The sequence below is a fragment of the Cydia amplana genome, chromosome 14, assembly GCF_948474715.1.
Source record: "Cydia amplana chromosome 14, ilCydAmpl1.1, whole genome shotgun sequence".
Classification (NCBI taxonomy): Eukaryota; Metazoa; Arthropoda; class Insecta; order Lepidoptera; family Tortricidae; genus Cydia; species Cydia amplana.
This window is the reverse complement of record NC_086082.1, coordinates 6,691,937-6,714,987: the sequence shown is the minus strand read 5'-3', so window position 1 is coordinate 6,714,987 and position 23,051 is coordinate 6,691,937. Positions and strand designations below refer to the sequence as shown.

General features: G+C 38.1%; 2 protein-coding genes across 2 annotated transcripts in view; one reads left to right on the top strand and one right to left on the bottom strand.

Annotated features, from left to right (window-relative positions):
* Positions 1–339: 339 nt before the first annotated feature.
* Positions 340–8,887, bottom strand: LOC134653994 (short-chain dehydrogenase/reductase family 16C member 6). Its single transcript, XM_063509364.1, has 7 exons — positions 8,737–8,887; positions 4,561–4,840; positions 3,606–3,721; positions 2,905–3,024; positions 2,054–2,215; positions 1,178–1,377; positions 340–442 (listed from the first exon to the last, which is right to left on the bottom strand). Exons 2-7 carry the CDS (start codon positions 4,829–4,831, stop codon positions 340–342), a joined length of 972 nt encoding a protein of 323 aa, XP_063365434.1. The 5' UTR covers positions 4,832–4,840; positions 8,737–8,887.
* A 10,863-nt stretch (positions 8,888–19,750) lies between these two features.
* The window catches only part of LOC134654050 (estradiol 17-beta-dehydrogenase 11-like), a 50,778-nt gene continuing 47,477 nt past the window's right edge, over positions 19,751–23,051 (top strand). The window contains exon 1 of the mRNA XM_063509446.1: positions 19,751–19,977. The gene's annotated coding sequence lies outside the window, so the exon portion shown is untranslated. The remainder of the gene's footprint in view (positions 19,978–23,051) is intronic.

Here is a 23,051-nt window from a genome sequence, read left to right as displayed (position 1 = left end):
AGTTCAGTCTTCTAAGATAATCCTTAACTAATAATTCGCTCTCTAGATAATTAAATTACTTAAATTATGACATTATATAAAATTCTTCCCATATTATTAATCTCGTCGAAAGTCGAAAGTTACCAAAGTTTCTACTTATGACACAGTCATATAGTGCAGAATCAACTTCGCTTAGGTAACCAGGCTGGCTACAAGCCCGCACCATCAGCTATTACTCTGCCACTTTGTCAGTAGAAAAAGGCGGCAAATTGAAAAAAATAGGCGCGAAGGGAGCACCCATGGAAAATTTAAATTTCGCGCCTTTTCTACTGACAAGTTGGGTGTGTTAGAGTATATTTGTTAGCCGCCAGCGACTTTCGGCTTCCGCTTGAGCTCCATCATTGACTGGGGCCCCTTCATCACGCGGTGCATCAGGTCCCAGCACATTTTTGCCGGGAGTAAGCTGTAACAAGTAAACCGTTATCGTATGGGACTATCTCTTTTTTTGAAAAAGATTAAAAATGTATTCGACGTCATCCGGACGGACGATTCGATTGAAGCCTCAAAGACGATCAAATGCTGTTCAGTTGGCCTTAGTTGATACTTAGTAGAAAATCGGTCTACAAAGTTGGTGGTCCGGGATTCGTCTTACTATACCCTAGTAAAATCCAGGTCACAAAAACATTTTTTCCCGATTTTGGATTTGGAACCTTCTTTTACAAGTATGCGGAAACATACTTGTACGATATATTCAATTTTTTTTGCATCACGTAGGTAGGTATACTAACCATTTAAGTGGTAGAAGGTACCGCACGGAGCTGGGCATGATGCAGTTGACCTCGTTCTTGCGGATGGAGTCGATCATGGTCTCGGCCACATAGTCCGGCTCCAACATGGGCATGAGGCGAGGAGTCACGCCGTCGAACATTCCCGTGTTGATGTAGTAGGGCCAAGAGTGACAGAGATAGCACTGTGTTTTATACCAGTACTAACCATTTAAGTGGTAGCAGGTACCGCACGGAGCCGGGCATGATGCAGTTGACCTCGTTCTTGCGGATGGAGTCGATCATGGTCTCGGCCACATAGTCCGGCTCCAACATGGGCATGAGGCGAGGAGTCACGCCGTCGAACATTCCCGTGTTGATGTAGTAGGGCCAAGAGTGACAGAGATAGCACTGTGTTTTATACCAGTACTAACCATTTAAGTGGTAGCAGGTACCGCACGGAGCCGGGCATGATGCAGTTGACCTCGTTCTTGCGGATGGAGTCGATCATGGTCTCGGCCACATAGTCCGGCTCCAGCATGGGCATGAGGCGAGGAGTCACACCGTCGAACATGCCCGTGTTGATGTAGTACGGGCACACTAGCGTCGCGTGGATTGTAGTGTGGCCGTGTGCCTGGAATAATTAAAAATTCATCAATTTATCATCCAAAATATGACCACTGAGGGACAGAGTTTCTTAATGACTGGCACAATAACCATGATGCTTTCATTGAAACACCCGCACTTGCCCGCTTCGCATATAGCTGATATGGCACGCGCGATTCAAACGAAAGATATTCCCTGTAGTTTGTGGTACTGGTGGGAGTTTTTTTTTGTTGTCCCCTACACTTTTTTTTTCAAATTTGGGATTTTTTTATGTTATTTCTACTCAGAATCACGAGCTCTTTCTATCCTATTCTAGGAGAAAAAAAGTGTCCCAAAATTTCCATACATTTTTCGATCTTTCCATTACGCGACCGCCATATAAAGTTTATGAAAAATTGTGACGGAATGGAAATAAAAACCTTAGGAAACTTTTTTTCTCCTATTAGGATAGAAAGAGCTCGTGATTCTGAGTAGAAATAACATAAAAAATCCCAAATTAAAAAAAAAGTGTAGGGGACAACAAAAAAAAAACGCCCTGGTTACCGTATTTTTTTGCATTTTTAGTTTAATATTTTTCCAACTGTTACCAGTGCCAATAGCTGACTTTTAAATTCAATATTTACTACTAGTACAGCTGGGATTTCTTTTCATCTGCCAATACTAGAGGTAGCAAATTGCATCAGACAAGCGAGAATCATTCTTACCCTAAGTTCAGTGAAGAGGCTCTCATGGAAGCCGACCGTGGCAAACTTAGTGGCACTGTAGTCCGTACAGCGGTAGGTCCCGAGAAGTCCCGCTACTGAGCCAACCGTAACAATGTGGCCTTTGCCTGACTCGATCATCTCAGGAAGGAACGCTTTAACCGTCTGAAATATAAGTTAAAGGTAGCTTAAACGAATGTGTACCTACGTAACAAACAACATACCTAAGTGTTTGTTTAAAACTTTAAACGATGATACTTGGGACCAGTTGCACAAACCACAATTAACGGACTGATCAACGCCACTTAGCAGGGAGTTCTCGTGGAGTTCCCTATGAAATCTCCCATACAACAAAATCTATCGAACATTGTAACGGTCTTCTTCTTCGTCTTCTCGTGTCGATGGTTTCAGACTGAGCGGGACCAGAAGGTAGCGACACTTATCGCCCTGTCTGTCGCATCACGGAGGTCCTGCTCAGAGCAGGCATGCGGGCACGCTGGACAGGATATCATGTGCTCCATCGTTTGTGGGGCCGTCCCACATGGGCATTGGGTGTCTGAGCCGCTTAGAGCGCCCCACTTCAGCATGTTCTCTTTGCTGCGGCCGACCCGGGAGTGCAATCTGTTCAAGGCTTTCCAGATCGGCCACGGCTGCCTATGCCCAGCGGGAACCGTTTCAGCGGGGCGAACGTAGTCGTCAGGGGGGGCGCGGATTGTAACGGTGACTGACTGTTTGGTGCAACGGACTCGTAGTACCCTTAGTCTACATGCGATTATTTTCGTTTTCGACTCTCATCTCTCTTTACATGTTTTACTGACAGGGTACCCTTGAAGGCGACCTTGTTCTCAACTTACCCAATAATGCGAGAGGATGTTGACTTTGTAGGTGGTCTCGATGGCCGAGTCGCTCAGATCCAGAAGCGTTTCCCCAAACACGGTGCCTGCGTTGTTGATGAGGACGTCCACTTTCCCTACCTTCAAATATTGTAAGTCAATTTGCATTAGTTACTGTGTAAATTTACATACGAGGCAGGGTTTATGTACACACAATGTGTTTATTTGCAGTGCAAATTTTGCATAGTGACGGCGGCTCATCAGGTTTTCAGAATAATGCTGCAGCTGCAGATAAATCCGATGAACGGGATAACTAACTGCCTTACGATGACCGCTTGGGCATACCTAAGTAGGATCTTGTAAGTACTAATTAATAAAGACGACTCTACATAAAACAAATAAATAAATAAATAGGCGAATGACAGAGATATGTATGAGAGATACGGTAAGAATGTACAAAGGCTAACTTATCCCTTTTAGGGATCTCTTGACTTCCAGCTAATCTCATAACATACCTATATAATCTAAATCTATACTTTGTATTACTATGATAGAATATATATTGCTATATAATATATAGAAGATCGCGTCTATCTGTACGCTCTGCGGAATGCGCGAGAAAAATGTACCTATGCATGCGTATCGTTGCATATCAAATAGTACCCCTGTTTAATATTTGTTAAATAAACATTTTTAAGTTTAATAGTGGTATGTTTTATTACCTCTTTCTTAACCTTTTCAGCGGTCACGTAGACGGCGGCGCGGTCCGCCAGGTCCACGACGTAGCTAGCTATTACGTAGCCCTCCATCGTCACATCTGCGCACGTCTTCTGCAACCCTGGTACATAACCCCAATTTTACTAACTACCATCCAACTATAGCCCAAAAGCTTCCAACTATTAATTACTAGCTTTTGCCCGCGACTTCGTCTGCATGGATTTAGTAATTTGGGTAGCTTATTTTTTATTCAATCTACTTTTTATCGACAAATTTCCACCCCCCTTTTCACTTCCTTAAAGGATGACTTCTGGGATAAAAACTACCATATGTCCTTCCCCGGGACTCAAACTTATCTCTATACCAAATTTCAACAAAATAGATTCAGCGGTTTAAGCGTGAAGACAGACACACTTTCGCATTTATAATATTAGTATGCATTGTGTGTGACAAACGGGCAACTTTAACAGTTGTACGAGTTTAAAACAAATTACATATACCTACCTACCTATAAAATCAAATTTAACACTTAGTTTATTAGCTATTATTTTGTATTTAGTTTCGGATATAGTTAATTATTTTAACCCGATTTCCAATGAAGCTCGTGCCGCGTAGTTATTTATTGTACTCGTAATTATACACATTCTTGTAAACAATCTCGGATACTATTGGCTTATTACCCAGTCTAAGCACGCGAGTCTAATTTATTATGATCACTAATTGTCATTCTTCACAGCCACCTGATGGTAAAATATCTCGGAAGTTGCCTCTAATGCGAGATCTGTCGTAAATCTGTGTTGTTGGTCGTTATCGACATATAGGTATGTGAGATGGTTATATTCGATTTAGGAATTTCTGACTAATATACAAAGATTCACAACACTCGGAACAGTATCTAAGGTCACCCTGCATTAGTTAATTGTGAGTTCGAATCCTATCTTCGCAGACTTTCAAACATACCTTCTTTATTAATGTCCCAAACAACCACCTTAGCTCCCAGCCTCGCCAACTTGACTGCCAACTGTCGACCCACTCCTCCACCACCGCCAGTCACCAGCACCACATCACCCTTCAGGCTCTTCATAGGCCTTATTGCATTGGGCACTAAGGTCCAAAATAGCGACTCCATTATGTAGTAACATGATATAATGAAAAATAGAACAGTGTCCTTTGCGATGTCGAAAATTTTCGACATCTGGGAGTGCGGGTTTATTTTTGTCCCTTCTAACATTTTTGTGTTCTGAAAAAGAGACAATACGATTATTTATATATACCTACCTTTGATAACTTAGTCTAAAAAGATCGTTGAAAACGCTTAAAGATTACTTATTGGCCGTAGCTTAGCTTAAAGGATTGAATCATATCATACATATACCTATACATCATATCATTCATATCTATGTAAAATTGTAAATTGAAAGTCTCCGAAAACGCATCAATTTTAAGTAAAATCGGCTTTGGCATCAGTGTCAATCCGGCGAAATGTCAGGCTATTATTCTAGGAAGCCGTCATCAACAAGTAAAGCTTAGTGCGGTTTCTTTCGCGCCGATTTTGTTTGATGGCACCGTTATTCCAGTAACTAAACAAGTGAAAGATCTCGGCCTTAGCCTTACCTGGAACGACCAAGTCTCTGAAATAAGTCGGAAAGTTTGCGGAACATTGCGTTATCTCTATAAATTTAAGAATTTTCTCCCAGTAGGTACCAAGAAATTATTAGTTCAGGCTCTAATTTTGCGACTTATTGACTATGAGGACGCGTGCATGACTGATATCTCTCAGGAGTACCTCAATAAGCTAGACCGTCTCATTAATAATGGCATACGTTTCATTTTCGGCCTTCGCAAATACGACCATGTTTCTTTTTATCGCCGACAGCTAAATTGGCTCTCCATCCGTCGTCGTAGATCCCTTAGAATCCTGAGATTTTATTCTCCATCTTGTTCGATCCTGCCTCTCCTAGATATCTTAAATGTAAATTCACTTTCATCACCCCCCGTCCAGGATGTGAACTTCGTTCCTCCCGTTCTCTCAAACTTTCGATTCCTTCTCACCGTACTGGTTTTATGTCCAACTCTTTCGCCGTTGAGGCAATCCGTCTCTGGAACTCCCTCCCTCTCTCTATTCGACAAGCCCCAAGCAAACTTGTCTTTAAACGACTACTCCGCAAGCATCTTCTGGCAGAAGAATTTAAATAATGTTCTCCATCTTTTATGTACCTAGTAATATTTATCAGTTTATTTTTGTATATCATATAAGTATTAGTATTTTATCATAATTTTGTAGGTTTATCTTATTATGTTTATGTATAATATTTGACTTCTCGGCTACATTTCTCTTTATAAATTATGTATCTCCTGCACCAACATTTGTCTCTGTTTGACTGTTGACTGGTAGAGAATGCCTTTAGGCATTAAGTCCGCCATTTGTACATTTTCCTGTGTTTGTGCAATAAAGTTTAAATAAATAAAATAAAATAAATAAAGTTATACTAGGAGTTAGTAAAGTAGATATTAAAGGTATCGTGTAGATATTAAAGGTATCGTGTACATAATAGTATAATTCTCTTTATTTATTTTTGGTCTTAAGTTAGGTTATTTTATAATATGGATATAAAAATAAAATACAAAAACACTTACAAAAACAATACAAAATACTTATAAACATATTATAAAAAACCTAACCTAGGGTGCCGCCAGCAGCGGGGCAAGGCCCAAGCTGCCGGTGGTCAGGGCTGCAGAGAGAGGAACCGGCGGACTATCCGCGCCGTGTCCAAGATCACCGCCTTCTGCATCTGACCCTTGATCCAACCACCTAGCGAGAGTCTCTCAAGATGTTGGTCGAGACTCTTCGCTATTAGACCGTTCACTGAAACGACTATCGGGACAATGATCGTCGAATCAACATCCCACATGGCGGTTATCTCGTGAGCCAAGTCTAGGTACTTGCTGGACTTGTCCTTCTCGGCTTTCACGAGATTCTCATCATGAGGGATGGTGATGTCAACGAGCACGGCCCGGCGTTGCGATCGATCTATTATCACAATGTCAGGCTTATTGGCTACAATAGTCCTGTCAGTGATGACAGATCGATCCCAATAGAGCGTGGCACGACCATTCTCGAGAACTGGCGCAGGTGAATACTTGTAGTACGGTACTTCGCGGTCCACAAGGCCGTATAGAAGAGCAAGCTGCTGGTGTATAATCCTGGCTACGAGATTATGTATAGTATAATAATTATTAACATTGGCAATAAAAGTCATCTATAAGTAACGGTTCTCGTGTAAATGTCTTCGTTGCGCCACATCGGTTGTCGTTTTTCGAGACCCAAATTATATTAATTTGGGTACATTCTGGGTCACCTTTTTCGTGTGTGAGATATTTAGCAAACCGCGTAATTATTTTCCCTAATGAGCTGTAATTTTGCCCAGTCAATTTCGTGAAAAAAAGGCTTTAGTATATCTCGAGCCATTAACACATTTATATTAGTTTCACTTGTAACAGTGTAGTAAATAATGCAAGTCGGTTTTAAGTTTAACCTACTACCTAATCATAACAGCCGTATCGTTTTGAAACTGTTCAAGTTTACATAATCATAATAATACAGATATTTATATATATATATATATTTAGATACAATAATCTGGTAACAAGTAGGTAGAGTCGGGAATAATTGGGTTTTTGAGAATGATATTTTTGTCAAATATTATTTCACATGGATTTACGGTCTAAGAGTTGTCAGATAAATGTGTAGTTGGTGCATGCGACGCGAGAGCCAATTGCGTTCATAATAACACCTCATTCTGCGATTTCTGACATTGTGCGAGTAGTTATATTGCAACAAACAATGTTGCAGGCCAAGAAACCTAGGCTATTTCCCTCTAGGGACGTAATCATGATTATAATTAGAACGTACCTGCGTGTTTAGAATGACGCTACGTCTGACCCCAAACTCAGATAATATCCTCTAATTTGAGTTTTAAAATAATGTAATAACTAAAGTGTCTGCAATTAGGGAACTAATTAACTATTGTAATGCCAAAATTGTTAATGCGCTTAGCATTTATGTGATTGTACTGTCACATATAATGATATCTTGTGCACCAAAGTGCGCAAATACATTTGACACTTATGGGGCTAAAGATAAGACAGTCAGATATTTTAGTGCCCTTCATTGTGGAAGATATTATTGCTGGTGACTGTTGTACTGTACCTAAGTATTTGTTATTTTGTTTCAAAAACATCTTTACAAAAATATGCTCATGGTAAGTATGTACCTATGTATTAGGTATTTTGTCGTAAGACGTGATTAGTAGGTAAGTTCTCATTAGGAATTCATTATATAGAACATTAGAACTGATCCAATATTAAAATACGAGTTTACTTTCTTATCGGTTTTATATTAACATGTATGTGTCATCAAAATTTACGAGCGGTCAGTTTGTTTATTCTTAGAAAGTAGACGAAAAGAAAGCGGGACCGCCGGCTCTTGCGTCGTTGGTGTGAATTAGAATAGCTTTATATAGTGTTTGGTATTTTCTTTTGGTGTCTGAACAGCCTAAACTTTATGTTGAGGTACATATTGTATAGAGACTTTGGTTTTTGCTCACTTGGTAAAATTGGTTGGCAACACGAAAGCGTAACAATTATATTTTCTTTCGTACCTATGTAAATGATTGGAATGTGCCTAATATAAGTAACAAGTTACGATAATATTTTTGTATCACTGAAAATGGGAACATGTACTTTAAGTTTACTTAAGCATACATTGAATTTTAAAGATTTAACAATTATTCACACATTTACAATTTAAGCACAGTTATACATTATGTCCGGTGCTGTTTGTACCTAATACTACATAACGATGATAAATATAATCAAAAACATGCTCTACATTTTTTGTAATGTCGATATGACCCACTTTTTATTACACGGTAGCAATAATTAATACTACCTACTTATAAATGCAATTTTATTTTGAATAAAATCCCGCAGAATATTTTTTTATTAAACACGTGAACCAAAAAAATACTGCAAGAATTTATGAAATTCAATTTAAATAATTTCTGTTTACTTCTAAATTAAAGTCTTAAATAAAACTACACTACTTATCTAGTACAACATAAAACAAAATCATACCTTCGTCCGATTTTGCTCAATGAAAAAATCCAAAATATTTTGAACCGCGCACCGTTATCCACTCTCGCGCAAGTCCCGTGCGTGCGCGGGCGGTCTCGGTTGCGACTGGCTGCGCCCGCATCGACTTACGAGATCGCGGACAATACGGGAACCTACTTTTTGACTGGACTAGACTCTAGAGCAATGAAAGCGGGACACTTTACTAAGTGTGCCATGGTAATTTCTTTACAAGCGATCAGTTTTCATTGGTCACGAGTGTGTTTATGATATATGTATGTAATTAACTGCGCTCAGTCACAAGTTGTTGTCTATTGGTTCTTCCATATTTGTGCCTCCTGAAAGTAAGAAGAAATGCATATAGTACAGCATGGTAGGTAAAGCTATGAGAAGAAAATGGTTTTGGGCAGGCAGGTACGTATGTAAGTAATACAAGTACGTAACTATTTACCCGATGGTTTGAAACAAATACTCAAAATTGTAAATACGATTTTTTGAGGTGGGGAAAAAATGTTAAACTCGAGACAGCGTAAGACGATCACGTGACCGTAAGATTTAGATGACCAGTCATTTAGATGGCATTTAAATCAATAAAGAAAAACTCAATGACATTACATGACAAACTGTTACATGTAATGTCATTGAGTTTTTCTTTATTGATTTAAATGCCATCTAGCGAGTTTCGCTCTAACTGGTATTAATATAACTCGAGTACTAACAGTGATGTGCTTAGGGGTTTCAAGTAATTAACGCTAACGCTAGATGGTGTTAACCTCAATTATACATAGTGCATTTTGCACTAGTCATTGAGTTTTCTCTTCCGGCACTCCCTGAGTGCAACCCGTTGTTTTTTTTTTATAAATATTATTCACTCCATCTTTCCCCTAATCCTTAGTTTCCAAAATAATAACCTCCAGGTTTTGGATCTTTTGAACACTTTCGTTTTGACGAATATCCCAAGAATAAGACCTAACAAAATTAAACAATGCTTAGTCATTTTAACGATTTAAATCGATGTCTCCAAGCCTTGATCGGCCGTGGTTCTCTAGCTAGGTAATGGAATTTTTGAAATCTTGACGGATATTGTCTAAGGAACTAGTTACCTAAAAATAGTTGTTAGTCATATCCACGATATAAATCAATGTCTCAAAGTATCGGGCGTACAGTCAGCAGCAATAGTTGCTAAGCGGACCAGGTGTTCAAAATGATCTTGACGCGACTTTATTGTTAAGAGAATAAGAGCGTGTCAAGGTAATTTTGAACACCTCGCCCGCTTAGCAAGTTCTGCTGCTGACAGTGCTGACTGTAGTTCGCTAGCGCATTTGCTCCACTCTCGGAACTTTCTCCGCAACGGTACCTACTCAAGGCACGTGGTTATTAACGTAATTCAAGGTCAACTGAGGACGTTGCCCTGTTTGTAATAATTACGTTTTATTCATTCATTTTCCTCGCGTTGTCCCGGCATTTTGCCACGGCTCATAGGAGCCTGGGGTCCGCTTGGCAACTAATCCCAGTAATTGGCGTGGGCACAGTTTTTACGAAAGCGACTACCATCTGACCTTCCAACCCAGAGGGTAAACTAGGCCCGTATTGGGATTAGTCCGGTTTCCTCACGATGTTTTCCTTCACCGAAAAGCGACTGGTAAATATCAAATGATATTTCGTACATAACTCCCGAAAAACTCATTGGTACGAGCCGGGGTTCAAACCCGCGATCTCCGGATTGCAAGTCGCACGTTCTTACCGCTAGGCCACAAGCGCTTCTAACTAATAATTAGGATTTATGTTTTCTTTATATGATAAAACCATGGAAGGTCTCCGATTAAGCACCTATCGTCAATTAATTTCGATGTTTTCGATGATTGTGGTGTTTTCGACTCGTTTTACTCGCGAGTATCATTGAGTCCGAATATTTTTATTCCTCGAAGTCGAAATACTTATATGTTTAAAAAGTTGTTGTTTGATTTTAAATACATATGTGATTAATTACTTAGCTTCACGGAATAAAAAAAATCTACATGATATTATGTAAATTATTTGATCTAAGCGAGATCTATTACTAACTCTAAACTCATTAAAATAGTGAACGGAAAATCTCTCATATTATTGGTCGATTTTTAGTCCAAGGACATTAGAGATTAGTCGCTTGAGTGACCAATTCTCATGTTATCTCGAAGTTTTTAAAGGTAATTTGAATACCGCTATGTTATATTTATTGTACCTAGGTATTGCATAAAGGTTGTCAGTTCGAGATTTTGTTATTACTTTTCTGGATGTTGTTGAAAGTGCAAGCGCGCGTTGAAGTTTTTTCCTACAAAAAACGGCAGACAGGCACCGAAATGATTCTAATACACACTACCGTATTCGAACTTCAAGATATACACAAGAGACGACACGTACTAGATCCATTATAGATACGTTATAATTTAGATTTCAATTAGTTCTCTTTTGCAGCTCAATTCGGGCAACCAATGTCACTTTTACGTTGGATAGAGTTGATATCTATTAGATGTGAATTGGATATCTAAGTTATATCTTGTGCAAATCGTTCAAGAGTATCTCCAGAATCGCGGAAATGTCAAATTTGACAGGTTAGATCCTAAAAATATCGTTATCGTAACTTGGTGATGTCTAAAAGATATCTTATACAGGGTGTTTCCTGTAACAGGAGCAATAAATTAAACTGTAGGCTGTACTCCTCAAACTGACGAACATTTGTTTAGCAACTTTTGAAAATAACTCATGTTTTGACTTTTATTACACTTTTAAGTTTATTCTAAGACGCAATGTATTGCAAATTTTGTTATGTTTAAAGCGTGACAAGCAACGTCAAACACACTGATGTCAGCGTACATTGAAGGCAATATTTATTTTTTATGAAAAAGAGGAAGTCTAAAGGATTCATAATTTTTAATAGTTGCTGAACAAATGTTGGTCAGTTTGAGGAGTACAGCCTTTAGTTTAATTTATTGCTCCTGTTACAGGAAGCACTCTGTATATATCTATTCCAAAATCCGAATCAGGCCCACAGTGTTTCTATTTATGAATTCAGGTACGAGACAATAAATATAGGTACCCGTTTTCCTTATTTGAGTCCAAGTACTGAAAAAATGTATCCTGCCTGTAATGTACCTAAGGGTTCAGCGGACGCAGACTCCCTTAACTTTGCAATATCGACAGTAAAGATCTATGATCCAGATTTCAGCAACACAACAAATCGCTGAAACAGTCAAGCTTCGGTATATGTATAATAGGGTATTTTCCTGTAAGTATATAAAATAAATGATTTCACACCATGCATGAAATAAAGCACCAGATAATTATTAGAGAAACATAGATAGCAGTTATTTTTAAGCACAAGTCTTATTTAATAAATCGGATAGAAATATAAAAAAGCAGGCCAAGTGCGAGTCGGACTCGCGCACGGAGGGTTCCGCACCATCAACAAAAAACAAGCAAAAAAACGGTCACCCATCCAAGTACTGACCCCGCCCGACGTTGCTTAACTTTGGTCAAAAATCACGTTTGTTGTATGGGAGCACCACTTAAATCTTTATTTTATTCTGTTTTTAGTATTACTGAATCGCGATTAGAAAGGGATTGAGATAGCTGTCAATCCATATTGATTTTGACGTAAGTGTATGGAAGTCTGTTATTTCTAATCCCTTTCTGATCGCGGCATGATAATATTTGTTGTTATAACGGCAACAGAAATACATCATCTGTGAAAATTTCAACTGTCTAGCTATCACGGTTCGTGAGATACAGCCTGGTGACTTAGTAATAGGGTCCCGTTTTTACCCTTTGGGTACGGAACCCTAAAAAGTAGGTGAGTTGCCCGTGACGTCACGATGTAATGTTTCATATAAATTCCATATTAGCAAATCGTTTTGACAGTTGTTCTAAAAAAGAAACTGATTTGACTAGTAGGCAAATTCCCTATTAGAACACCGAAAGCCTTCGGAAAAGAAATCCGCGAAGGAAACTATGTATCAAACATGATGGAATCACGGGATGTGACGATACCATGCAGCCGACGTGCAACGCGTTTCTTCACAAAGCTGCTAGTGTACTAACGGCGTAACGGACTATGATATTTGTATGACAATTAAGGCGATAATCCCTCGAACGATCGTAACGGCTGAGCGGGCTCGTAATCAATATTACAGTAAAATCATAGACTAGGAATCCTCTAGACGGAGTTTAGAGCAATTATTTCATGAAATCGATGCTGCCAAAAATACTGGGGTGCGGGGGACGAGGTGAGCGAGTCCCGTGCCGTGATTGGTCCGTTCAAAGACACGGACGTCACACAAAGACACTGACTCGAAAATGGAGTATAACTACCGTATATTTGTGGCAGAGGGGGTAGCGCTACTATGCTCAGTCTAGAGGATGTCTTGTCTGTGGGTAAAATTAATGTCTTGTTTTTATTGATCTTAGTCATTCTTTTGTTTTTACTTAGTTTTTTGAGTGAGTTATGTATTTAGCTTGGAGTTGGCTTTGGCCTTATTTGTTTTTACAAGCTTTTATTTAACTTGCTCTGTTGGTAGCGTGGGTCAAACCTTGGAAGCTAAATTTCACCCACTTCTCTATTTCCAATTGTGCTGAAATTTTGCATACATATTATGAGTTGATCTGATGATGGAGAGAGGAGGTGGCCATGGGAACTCTGATAAAACTACGCAAACTAATTGTGTTTGGGGTAGTTAGAATTGTCTCGAGGAGTATTCATTGCATGTGGAAAGAAAAGTACAGGCAACGATAAAAGCTTGAACCAAAAACGAAAAATTTGCAAATAGCTTTTTTCATTAGCTGTAAGAAAGAAAAGACAAGCTGGTGGGAATCGTGTTATATGAACGATCCAACACTGATGTAGGTAGGTATTACTCAATACGTCATAATCACAAGGACTATTGCATCCGAAGGATCTAATCTAGGCCATAAAAATAAACTAGAATTTGACACTTGCTAGGACTGACAGAGTAACAGGAGAAACCTATGCTGGCGCCATCTGTAAAAAGCTTCGGCCGGCCAACCCCATTTGTAAGCGGTTACCTACTTGAGAACTTCAGTGTGTGAGGTCTTACAAAAGCGGATGTCGAAGACCGCTTAAAGCTGACGAGGAATAGTCTGAAAACGGTCCCTGCGTTTGGAAGCTAAATATTTACCGTCAGATCAAATTGAGCTTAATAGATAGCCGTTGTGGCTATATCGTATATAGTGCAAACGGCTTAATCCACGACCTATGACCCAAAAGTTACACAACTGCAACAGATAGGCCTACGGATGCTCATTGGCTATGCACATATTCATAAAGGGACACCAGAACTGTCAGCACGTGCCGTCTTTATCAAATATATGTCAACAAGATTGTACCTTAATCCCTTGCAATAAGGCGAAACGTGTTTCCATATCGTTGCCGTAGATCCTGCAAGATACCGCTATTTGTATGCAGCTCCAGTAAAAGCCATTATGCGAGGACACGCGTGCCGATTCTGTACTTAGCTGAGGTGTTTATTGCCTGTAAGACTAACCTGTGATTATGGATGATGTGCATATGCAAAGTAGTAGTTGAAAAAATGAAGAGGTCATTAATAGTCGGTGACAGGTGAGGTTGTAGCAGAAATCATATGAAAATTGGTCAATAAATTCATTGACTACAGATCACCTGCTTCGTTAAAAATAAAGAAAATGAAAAACGTGAAATAATGAATGATGGTACCCCATCATTCATGGCTACCGCTACAGGCACGTCACCTGTTACTTTCCCCAGTCGAAATGGGCCCACAATCCCACATAGGGCATTTTGATTTAACGAAATATAGGTATAGAATTGTATACATTATCACTAGCTAAAACTAATCGTTTTACGAGAGCTATTCTATTTTGCATTTGAAAGCAAATAAGTACCTATGCTAACTTTAATGTTTTCTTAAGCAAATTTACCATTTGTAGCAACTAAAGGTGCGTTTCGTCAAGCTTTCGCAATGTAAACGATGCTCGTTATGAGCATGCACAGACTGCACAGTGGTCGTTTAGGGGGTCATGCCATTGAAGGTACCCATGTCAACAATTTGACGAAATTAAGTGTCGAAACAATAAATAACACAAGTATGTATTAATAAGATAAAAAGTATGACACAAATGCGCATCGCAATAGGAGAGAACAGTGGGTACAAATCACAAACTAAAAGTATTGTTAAGGCTACCTATTTAATGTAAGCTTTAGGTACTCGTATGTTTTTTGTTCTACTCCATTTTTATCTTGAAGGTAACCAATTAATCTCAAATTTCAGTAAAAAGTTTGTGAGACTGCTGTAGGTCCTCTCGCCTCAGTGTCCCTCTATTGTTTAAGAATGTATTTAGACAAGCTTTAACAAAGTCGGTGGTGTGCTTAGGATTGTGCTTGCTATCATGCAAACAGTTACTAAACTCGCAAACTTTTGCATTCCTGAAACTGGTTCCGTTTAGCGTAATAAGCACGACCCAGTGCATAGGATATTGTATTTAAATCTATTCAACATATATTACGTAAAACCGACCAATTCTAACTTAACAATATAAAAAGTGTAATATACCTATACTATGTAATTAAGTAAAGAAATACATATTAAGTAATACCAATATTTTAGCAATTTAATGAGCCAATAGATGCACACACATGAAATCGTGTTAATTACTGAGTTATTTAATAGAAATACTTTCTAAATTATATGGTACATAGGTATGGTATTTATATGGTAGGTAGTTATACTACCAGGGGATGAAAGCCACGCATAGTTCGAATCAGAAGTGCTTTTACCTGAGTTTAAGTTTTAACACACTTCATTTCGTATATAAGGACAGATAAATATGTAGTACAAGTGCAACACCAATGACTCAAAATATAAAATTTTAGTATTTCTTGAGGTACTCAACTTTCACTGAACAACTGAGGTAAATGGATCATTATTTATGGAATCGGGAGTTATACATCAAAATGGGTATTAATGGATGTTTTTTTCTTAGACTTTACCTCTCTATTACAATCAATTCTCTTTGGTAATAATCTTTGCCAAGACTGTCAAGTGCCAACCAAAACATTCTGTATTTTTTTTAATCAATTATTTTATTTTATTAATGAGTGTTATGTAAATGATGATGATACTCGTATGTAACTATATTTTACGTTGTCTCTAAATGTATGAATGTATGGTCCTTCGACCGGATAGCGGTCCTCTTATCTGCTACAGTGCTTCCATCTAGTAGCGATGTCGGATACTAGCTAGCACACTTGTACCATTTTAACCCGCTGTATATGCGAAATTAGAATGCGACCGTGATGGGCTATTAGTACATGAAATCCGACAGAGATGGCGCAGGCGAGGTGATAATGTAATATACAGATTATTTATTGTCACACTCATAGATTAGTATGTTATAGTCACACTCACAAAACACAATATGTACTTATAAAATCCGATGTTGGCAAAATAAAATGATATGTGTTGAATCATTTGCAATATTCTTGTGCAATTGATTTTTTTTCTTGAATAATCTTGAGGGAGAAAAATTACTTGTTTCAATTTGATTAAAAAAAAGAGGAAAGCATTTTTTTTGTAACGCGTAATTTTATACGGCTGTTTAAAAATTACATACAATTGATGTGGGTTAATTGCAAAAAACATTACATAGTTAAGGAGCTGTAATAAGTCTAAAGTTAATTGGTTCCATTGTGTTACGACAATTAAGCCGTTTCTATTTATGTTATACCTATACATGAAACTGTGTTAACGTATGCTTTAGATTTTTATGTGTATGAATTAAGTACAGACAAAGACATATTTAACTCCGTATAAGATGAATAAAGTCTAAGCAAAAAACCTGCCTCGGAAATCAAGAAAAAGTCATTCTCGGATAGATGGTGCGCACACCTTTTGCCTATTCTCCGCCCACCGTTTGATATTTAACAATTTTAACACAAGTATCAGTGAAAAAACATGGGTAAAAATGATATAAAAATAATAAAATCATTTATACACAGGGTGTCTCATTTAAATCGGTCAGTATGGGAAAGTCTGAAACTATAAGACATACGAAGATCTGTTCTTAGGAACCATGTCATCGATTTTAATACGAAGAAAAACTGCATTCATACATTTAAACAAAACCTGTAGGTACTCAAAATAATAAAAAGGCGGTGGTCATTTCGAACACTTGTAAAATAAATTAAAGAATATAAAAACAATGCATTTTTACACAATCGATATCCAAATAAAAATAGTTTTAGTTTTATTTTTCAAAATAAAACTATTAGTGTATTCTGAGTATAGGTTTTTTTTAAAGTATGAATGCAGTTTTTCATGTCATAAATAATTTTTTGATAGTTTTATACGTATTCATTTTGAGTTTTAGTCGTGTGTCAATAGATAGCAGTAAATTTACTGTGACTATAAAATTTACTATGAGAGGACTCCTCTATACTATCTTTTCTCTTTGGTACAGACAAAGAATTTAATTTCCGAACCATTTCGTACCTTGTCATTGTCACAGTGACAATTAATATAAATGGGTAGGAAATTTAATTCTTTGAGTGTCCAATAATTAAAATCAAATACAATTTGCATACTTAATTTTCATAACACAAAGGAATCAATTAACTTATGACTAATTAAAGATCCTTAACTATGCTTAACAACGTAATTTTTTTGCAATTTACCCGTCTAATGTATTTTTATTTGACCCTTAAAAGTTCTTATGATGCAACTATTCAGTCGAAGGTCAAATTTGATTTGCAATAAAAAATAAGCATTTCTTATAATTAATTATTTTACAAGACTATTCCATCCTTTCTAATGATGTGCAATAATTCCAAAATGCCCGGATAGGATAGATAAATAGGTACTATAACACATTAAATGATCTGATAATTTGAACCTAGGACCACCAATTTCGTACTTTTTGTAGCAATATAAGGATTTAGAATTTAGAATTGTACTCGTCTTGTACTTACTTAATTTGCTACGGGCGCGCTACGGCGTAGCGCTCCTGGTAAACAACTAAACTGTGCAGTGAATGCGTAAATAATACATAAAATATAATGTTATTATGTGTAGGCAAATCAATATGATTATTATTTTATAGTTTCGTTTTAGATTATTTGAAACTCATTTATTTATTTAACCTGTATTGCACAATAGAAAAAAAAACTTTAGGTATTAAAAAAAAAAAGGAATTATTAAAGACCTATCGAATGGCGTGCCAGACACTCGTCTTTGATAATATCTTTGAGATTTTAGCGACATCTATGAAATAATATTTATTTCATACTTTGCCTAATCAATAATCATTTTATAAATACAATATCCTACATATGCTACTTGAGCAAAACCTGTTAAGTAATAGGTATATATGTATTACAATAACGTACAAAAAACTGAATAACACTCTAGAAAAATTTACATCAAGAAATATAGATACCGTATTATTCGCGATAAACATTCTACATGCGCAAGGTTTGCATTGCAGGTTGCAACTGTTTTACGCGTACATACAACGAAGTACCTCCGCGTGCAGATCGCGCGTGTTGTGCGTACGCAACATACGAGGGTAATTTGAGAAGTAACTTGTTTCGCCTACGTATAGATGGTGTTGGCCGCAACTCTGTATGTATTGATTTAGTTTAGTAATTAAACATATTTAATATGTGGCGTCATGTCATTTTTGGCAGGAATTTGACATTTGACAGTAGTTCAAACAAAACTGGTCTGAGTTACGCGGGAAAATGGAGAAAATTGGAATTCGTGGAGTTTTTCAGTTCTTTTTTTGGAAGGCAAAACTATGAAACAAATCCATAAAAGGATTTTACCTACGTTGGGTAGTTCGTGTCCTTCCGAGGGAACGATTTGACTTTGCGTAAATGAGTTTAAGCGAGGCAGGACATGCATTAAAGATGCACCTCGCCCTGGAGTCCCGAAAACAGCACTTTTACCCGACATCATCGATAAAATCCATGATTTAGTTTTAGCCGACCGAAGATTGAAAATACGCGAATTAGCTGAAGCCACAAACATCTCTTCTGAGCGGGTGCATTTTATTTTACACGACGATTTGCACAAGAAAAAGCTTTGTGTAAGGTAAGTGCCGCGATTACTGACTCCAGAACAAATGCGAATACCATGTGAACATCTGATGAAGATTTGCAGATGTTTAAAAAAAATCCAACAGATTTTATTCGCCGTTTTGTTACTATGGATGGAACCTGGATCCATCACTACATCCCGGAGACGAAACATCAGTCGAAACAATGGGCTGGTCATGGTGAGCCAACTCCAAAGAAAGCCATATGCATTCCGTCTGCTGGAAAGGTGATGGCGTGTCTGTGTTTTGGGACGCAAAGGGATACTTTTAATTGCCTACCTGGCCAAGGGAAAAACTATAACTGGAGCATACTACGCATCACTTTTGGATCAGTTACAGGCGGCAATAGCTGAAAAACGTCCAGGTTTGGCAAAAAATAATGTGATTTTTCACCATGACTACGCTCCGTTGCATTCAAGTCGTGTCGCTGCACAAAAATTGTCGGAGTTACGATTGGAACTTCTTCCACACCCTACTTATTCACCAGATTTGGCTTCGTCGGACTATCACCTCTTCCCGAAACTGAAAACATTTCTCTTAGGGCGAAATTTTAAGTCCGGTGAGGAGGTTATATGGGAGGTCAATGCGTATTTCGAGGCCCTTGAAGAAACCCACTTCCGTGAAGGCATAGAGAAGTTGCAGACTCGTTGGGACAAGTGCGTAAAACTTCGGAGGGATTACGTAGAGAAATAAAATAAATACATTTGCAATATTATTATTTTTTGATATGAAACCAAGTTACTTCTCAAACAACCCTCGTATACCCTCTATTTGCCCAGGCCCAGACGTCATACCGTGTACATATTTCTCACGCTTTACGCTAATATTGTTATCGAGGTTAGGGTAGTCACCCCATGTCTGGCAGCAAGGTCGTCTGCAGTGGGTCCCCGTGCGCGCGCAACGTCGGTCGCCGCTCGTACGGTACGCTCAGTCGATCAGAGTCGCGCGTCGAACCGAGACACACCGGCGTGCGCTCGTACAGACCTAAAATCCACAAATCGGTATTATACTACCGATCGTGTTCGTTACCTTGAAGGTATTCAAGCAATCGAGCAACGACTTAGTGAGAAGTGAGTGAACAGCTGACTACCGGCTGCCGAATTGTATGTGATCGGAGATTTGGTGAGTTTTCATTTAAGGATGCATTGGCAAATGTTTAGGTAGCCGTGTAAGTAAATGTTTTCGCATAGTTCACGAGGGTTTGAAAGTATTTCAAGGCGATCGTGGTTCTCGCCGGTCTCACATTGAATTAACTATTCTATGTACCTGAGCCTGGAGGTTTTATACGATTAAAGCAAAAGTGTTTATGTTGCTTAAATACAGAAATATTGGAAATGAAATCTTCGCGCCTATCCAACGCAAGTAAAAAGACGAAATTTTAAATAAGTATTCATGTTTTAATCAATTTCTGGGATGTAGGGAAATACCATAAATTATAAAAATATTTCTAATTCTGTTTAAACCTTATCCTCACAAAATACACCAAAGTAAACTTAAGTAGGTACGTTTTATCACAAGTCACAAATTTTCGCACCTAACCAAATCTCATACCTATGTTACGAGGATGACCGATACTCGTAATATTTGAATAGATACGGTACCTACCCTACCTACACCTAAATACAAATCGCAAGCAACTCAAGAAACTGGGATTAAATTTGGAAAGCTGAAAAATAATATTACCGACACGCAACATTAGACCGCCAACTTATAAAAAACGAGAGACGTGAAGGTCAGAAAAGTCTTAGAGACTCAAGACTACTTTTTAAGTAAAATTTTACCGTATTGCGGTCAAGTTTGTCAGATGGTCCTGTTCAAAGTTTCTATGGGTTAAGTATTTTGTTAAATATGATCTGTCGAAAATGAGGATATTATGTGTTTTCAAGTGTTTGGTACCTCCCTCCCAAAATTAATTTTTGTTCATCTCTACACTTACTCGATAATAGATACCTAAGTTAAATCTTCAGCATTAATTTTCCTACTTATGGCAGATCTTATTAAGGATATCATTTTACCTATTTACATTAAAATAAAATTGCCATATATCTCGTGCTAACTCTTTTGCACACCACCTATGCTATGATACTGTATTTAATTCAGAAATTAGTTCCATCAACACAATGATGAATAGAGCATACGGAAGGAAATTATTATAAATGCCGCTACATTGGTTGTTCATGTTATGTAAACGTGAAAAACTATACCTACTCACCGTCTACGTGCTCGCACAATCTGTATCAATGTTCTAGAAAATTTACAATAAAAACAATTGAAAAAAATATGCATAGTGTAATAAGTGAATGTACGCGTTCTACATAAGTATATTAATGTCAGGTCATCGAATCAACAAGACAAGTGTAATGTACTAGGTCAAGTTCACGAAGTCAGTGCAGATTCTATGTAGATATGATTAAGATTAAGACTTGTTATGATTTAACATGTTTGCAACTTTGTCAGCATGAATTAAACCACGTTATGTAGCCACGTAAACAAAAAAAAAACCGGCCAAGTGCGAGTCGGACTCGCGCACGGAGGGTTCCGCACCATCCACAAAAAATAGAGCAAAACAAGCAAAAAACGGTCACCCATCCAAGTACTGACCCCGCCCGACGTTGCTTAACTTTGGTCAAAAATCACGTTTGTTGTATGGGAGCCCCACTTAAATCTTTATCGAACGAGCGAGCGAAGCGAAGCGAAGTTCTTACATTCGACTTTGAACACGCGGCTGGCTAGCGGCACGTCTCGGCATTTCCATGTTTTTAGGCTGAACTGTCAGAAGATAGTTTGATACTCAATAACTTAAGTAAATTTGTTCTAATTTAAATGAAATTGGGTAAACGTGTAGTCGAGGGCATTATATTTTAGCCATTAAATTATGAGCAGGCCCGATCAAGAGGTTATTGAGCTAGAAGAGCTTAGAAAGCCAAAAAGCTGTTTGTGAGAGGTCTTGCTATTCTGGTCATTTTTTTGCAAGAAACATGGTCGAGTTTAGTATCAAATGAAAGAGCTCGACTTACACTTTTATAATATCGTTTTTAAATTTACCATTTTGAAATAATTAGCAAGATGAAAATAAAATAGAATAAACGTAATATATGTATTTGACATTTGACAGGAAATATTTCGGCTTAGCACAGATACAGTTTATTTTAATCTCTATGGTGGTGACTTAAATCCAGGGGAGGGACAGTCGTATACGAAGCCCTTTATTCGAAAAAATAGCGCCATCTATATTACTTAACGCTAAACTTGTAAATGGCGCTTCAAAATTGATGCAAAAAAGCAAATCTTGTCAGTAGAAAAAGGCGCGAAACTCAAATTTTCTATGAGACCATATCCCTTCGCGCCTACATTTTTTCTACTGACAAGATCTGCTTGGCCAACTATATTATACAAACTACTCTTTGCTTAAATCAATCAGCTAAGGGCTCCACAGACCTTGCAATAAATCCACGGGATCCATCTTTGATCCATTTTGCCGCCTATAGAGCGACATAAAATAGTAGAAATTAAATAAAATGGAACTCAAAAATGTCCATACTAAATTGTTGCCATGTGTAAGCATTTTACGTCAAAAATGTGACAGTTACGTAGAAAGTGACGCCCTCATTTATTTTCTATTATTTTATGTCGCACTATACGAGTACCTAAGTAGGTGCAACAAAGTCAATCGCTATATAATTTTTGGTTAACCGCGAGTTCTCAGTTCGGGGCGAACTACTAGTTTTATTCTGTTTTTAGTATTTGTTGTTATAGCGGCAACAGAAATACATCATCTGTGAAAATTTCAACTGTCTAGCTATCACGGTTCGTGAGATACAGCCTGGTGACAGACGGACGGACGGACGAACGGACGGACGGACGGATGGACGGACGGACGGACGGACAGCGGAGTCTTAGTAATAGGGTCCCGTTTTTACCCTTTGGGTACGGAACCCTAAAAATGGCATGTTAACGCGGTAGTCATATGAAAATCTACACACCCGCAAATGTAGCACACACATACACACAGCTTAGTTTAGTCGTCTAATTCTGGATACGAGTAAGAACCTTCTCACATTGTCCGATCCGATATTGGATGTAGGGTCCTACATCCAGAATGTCGGGCCGCTGGGTGTACTGGGGCGCGCCGTCCCTGCTTCAGCGGCACATATTATACGCACATAAACAAAAATTATCGGTCCGACATGTCTGAA